The sequence below is a fragment of the Monodelphis domestica genome, chromosome 4 (genome assembly GCF_027887165.1).
Source record: "Monodelphis domestica isolate mMonDom1 chromosome 4, mMonDom1.pri, whole genome shotgun sequence".
In the NCBI taxonomy this organism is placed as follows: domain Eukaryota; kingdom Metazoa; phylum Chordata; class Mammalia; order Didelphimorphia; family Didelphidae; genus Monodelphis; species Monodelphis domestica.
The window spans coordinates 16,858,369-16,861,959 of record NC_077230.1 but is presented as its reverse complement, the minus strand read 5'-3'; the positions used below and the strand labels follow the sequence as shown (position 1 = coordinate 16,861,959).

The window sequence follows — 3,591 nt, the reverse complement described above, 5'->3', positions numbered from 1 at the left end:
CAGCTAGGAAGTGACCGAGGTCAGATTTGAACCCAGGACCTCTTGTCTCCAGATCTGGCTCTCAATCCACTGAACCACCCAGCTGCCCGCAGTTTGCTGGTTTTTAAGAGCACTGAACTCAGTCAGTAAACCAAACTGTAACTGCAGGCTCTCCTCATACAAGGTTTCCCTTGCACATACATAGAATGGGCATATATTAGGATGGATGGACTTGCAGGCTTCCTCTCTTCTCCCCCACAAACTCCAAAGAGCTGGCCACGAGCTAGTAGCCCCCAGATGGCTTCACTGTGTCCTAGAAGTAACCTCCACGGGGGAGGATACAGTAACCACCCCAACCGGAAACGTTTACTAAACACGAAGGCAAAAGCGAGTGTGATCCTAGCATTTAATCCTTGGAAGGCAGGGGGAGAATGATGACAAGCCAACAATCTGCCTGTGGAGCATTCAGAGCTGGGTCAGATATTGGAAAGGTGTAAAGATGAAAATTAATAGACAATAACTAAGTATTAAATTTTAAAATTTTATTAAAAATAACTAAAACAAAAAAACTGCCTCAACTCAGCCTGGTCACAGGTCCAAGAGAGGGAGGAGTTACAGTCACTTAAATACAATCACACAAACCAGGAGGATGCAGGAAAAAGGGGATTCTGAGAAATACTAGAGACTTCTGGGAAATGAAGTCCAAAGGTATAAAAATCTCCATTTATACAGAAGCCCAAGTGCCCCTGCCTCCCAGGGTCCTCACTTTTGTCCGGCTACTGGACTTGGATAAGAGAGAGCTCACTTAACCCCCATTGCCCAGCCCTTACTGCTCTTCTGGCTTGGAACCAATACCCAGCATTACTTCCAAAATGAAGGTCAGGGTTTAAAAAAAAAAAGGACACAACTGAATGGCTGATCAACCACAACAGCAACAATAGGTCAGATGAAAGCAGTTAAACCAATCTGCACACCAACCTGACCTGGCCACCTTTGAAAGGCAGCTAATAGGGCAAAGCAGGGAGTAAGTACTTGAGTGCCAGACTCCCATCTTTGATATTCCTTAGCGATGTGGCCAGCCATCTTCTGGGCACTCAGGCTCTCTATGTCTTTGGTACTGTCCCTGTAAAAGGGGAAATTAATAGCTCCAAAATAATACCCACAAGATTGTTGTAAGAATCAAATGAAATCATATATGTACTTAAAGCTTTCAGAAAACCTAGAATACACCCGAGTCATGTGAGTTTCAAAATTTATATTCAATAACCAAGTATGATATTTTAAAAGTTTTATCACTAATAATTAGGGCAAAAGAACTGCCTGACTTCAGCCTGGTCACAGGTCCAAAAAGAGAAAGAGGGAGGAATTAGAGCCACTTAAATACAATCACGCAAAATGCAGGGATGCAGGAAAAGGGAATTTTGGGAAATACTAAGGGACTTCTGGGGGATGAAGGCCAAAGGCTCAAAATCTCCATTTATACAGTCATCTATAAATGAAAGAGATTCATAGAAGTAATGAATGTTAGAGAGGCCCAGAGAATAAAATGTCGGAGATTGAGATGCATCAGAGAAGACTTGATGGAGGTGGGAGAGATTTGATGGGGCCAGAATTTGGATGAGGCCCCTTTCAGTTCTAACATCCTCTGATTCTATCAGGAAAGACTGGGAGTTGGGGTGGGGGTGGGGGTCGAGAGGAGGAGAAGAAAAGACCCAAACCATAGGAGTGAGATAGTGGGAGAAGAGAACCTGGAATGATATGGAACTCTTTGCCTTTGTTCCCTACGGGGTATCGCTTGCTGAAGTGGGAAAAGAAAGACAACTGCTTCTCTCCTCATTGCTATTATTCTCGCTCATCTCTTCCCAGCTCCTTGACCCCCAGCTTCTCCAAAGCAAGAAGAGCAATTGAGGTAGTATGATGTACAGGAAAGGATGCGCCATTTGGAGTCAGAGGACACAGACTGAGTATTGACTTTGCCATTTAACATTAATAATAACAACAATAATAAAAGCTAGCATTTATAGAGCACTCATCTATTTTGCGAATATCTCATTTGATCCTCACAACAATAGTGGGAAGATAGGTGTTATTATCCCCATTTTACAGAAGAGGAAACTGAGGCAGGCAGGTTAAGTGACTTGCCCAGGGTCACATAGTTATTAAGTGTCTGAGACCAACTCTTTCCATCTCGGTACTGAGCTTTCTCATTTTGTGGAAATATGGTTCAGTGAGTTTACTAGTTATATGACTTTGTATGAATGGTATCGTCAACTTCAAACTGGAGTGGGTGGGGATTTAAATGAGATGACTTCAAAGGTTCTCTCCAGCTTTAAATCTATGCTGCTATCCACTTCACCTACGGTAATCCCGAACTTTCAGAAGTCCTAGAAAATGTAGCACCTAGTCTTTAAAGTTAAATGTCAAGCACAATCCACTTGGGGGAAGCTAGGTGATGCAGTGGATAGAACACTGAGGCTGTAGTTGGGAAGACTTGAATTCAAAGCTGAGCGAGCAAGTCATTTCACTGTTTACCTCAGTTTCCTCATTTGAAAAACGAAGCTGAAAAAGGTAATGACAAACCACTTCAGTATCTTTGCCACGAAAGCCCCAAATGGATCTGCAAAGTCAGACATAACTGAAATGACTAAACAACAGCAGAAGAACGAGGTGCAAATGAACAGGGGTGGGGTAATTGGACATTTATTAAATACTTCCATGACATTCCCCTTTGGGCAAGTCAAGTTGGCACCGTGTTGCTGTCTCTCCTTCATGGAGGTTCTATCTTCTTAGTATCTATCACTGTATTTGCAGTCCGGATATCGATAAGCATAACGAGGATCACAAGTTCTCAGTGGTTTCAAGATTGCCTTCAGCCTGCTGGCAGCCTCGATGACCTCCTGGTCTGAGAGCGAGGAGTTCCCACAAAGAACCAGAGCAGAGTCTATCTGCTCTTGGATGGGTTGGGGAAATTTCTCTTTGAGAAGCTGAGGCAGCAGTTGTTGACAAGCCATCACCCAGCTCTGTTTCTCCTTGACTGAACTGCAAGAAGGGAATGGAGACTGACAGTCCAAAACCAGGCAGCTAAATATGTCCTTGGATTCTTCTTGCCTGTCTAGAGTGAGACTACCTAAAAGGGAGAGGAAATAAAGATAGAGATTTTATTCAGTTGCCATCCTTACCAATGACAGAATTAACTCGGTTGTTTAGCGGAGAATCTTTTTTTTCCTTTTGTTTTTGTTTATCTCTGTATAGGCTTTGGAGGACAAACTTTCTTTTCTGAAGTGGGCAGGAGATTTGCTCAAAAGGATGGAAGTAGAAATGTTATTTATTCAGAATGGCAAATGGGCTGAAAGGGGACTTGCAAAATCCACATTAAAAGCATCCCAAATAGGGAGCAGCTGGGTGGCTCAGGGAATAGTGAGCCAGGCTCAGAGATGGGGCGTCCTGAGTTCAAATCTGGCCTCAGACACTTCCCAGCTGTGTGACCCTGGGCAAGTCACTTGACCCCCATTGCCTAACTCCTACTGCTCTTCTGCCTTGGAGCCAATAGACAGGAATGGTTCTAAGATGGAAGGAAAGATTTTTTTTGTTGTTGTTTTTTTTAAACCCTTA

The 3,591-nt window shown here is 43.4% G+C and overlaps 1 protein-coding gene across 1 annotated transcript in view; it reads right to left on the bottom strand.

Moving 5' to 3' along the window:
- Nucleotides 1–506: 506 nt before the first annotated feature.
- DIPK2B (divergent protein kinase domain 2B) overlaps nucleotides 507–3,591 on the bottom strand; it is a 96,036-nt gene continuing 92,951 nt past the window's right edge. The window contains exon 6 of the mRNA XM_007493300.3: nucleotides 507–3,106. Coding sequence (XP_007493362.2) covers nucleotides 2,766–3,106 — 341 coding nt within the window. The 3' untranslated portion in view covers nucleotides 507–2,765. The remainder of the gene's footprint in view (nucleotides 3,107–3,591) is intronic.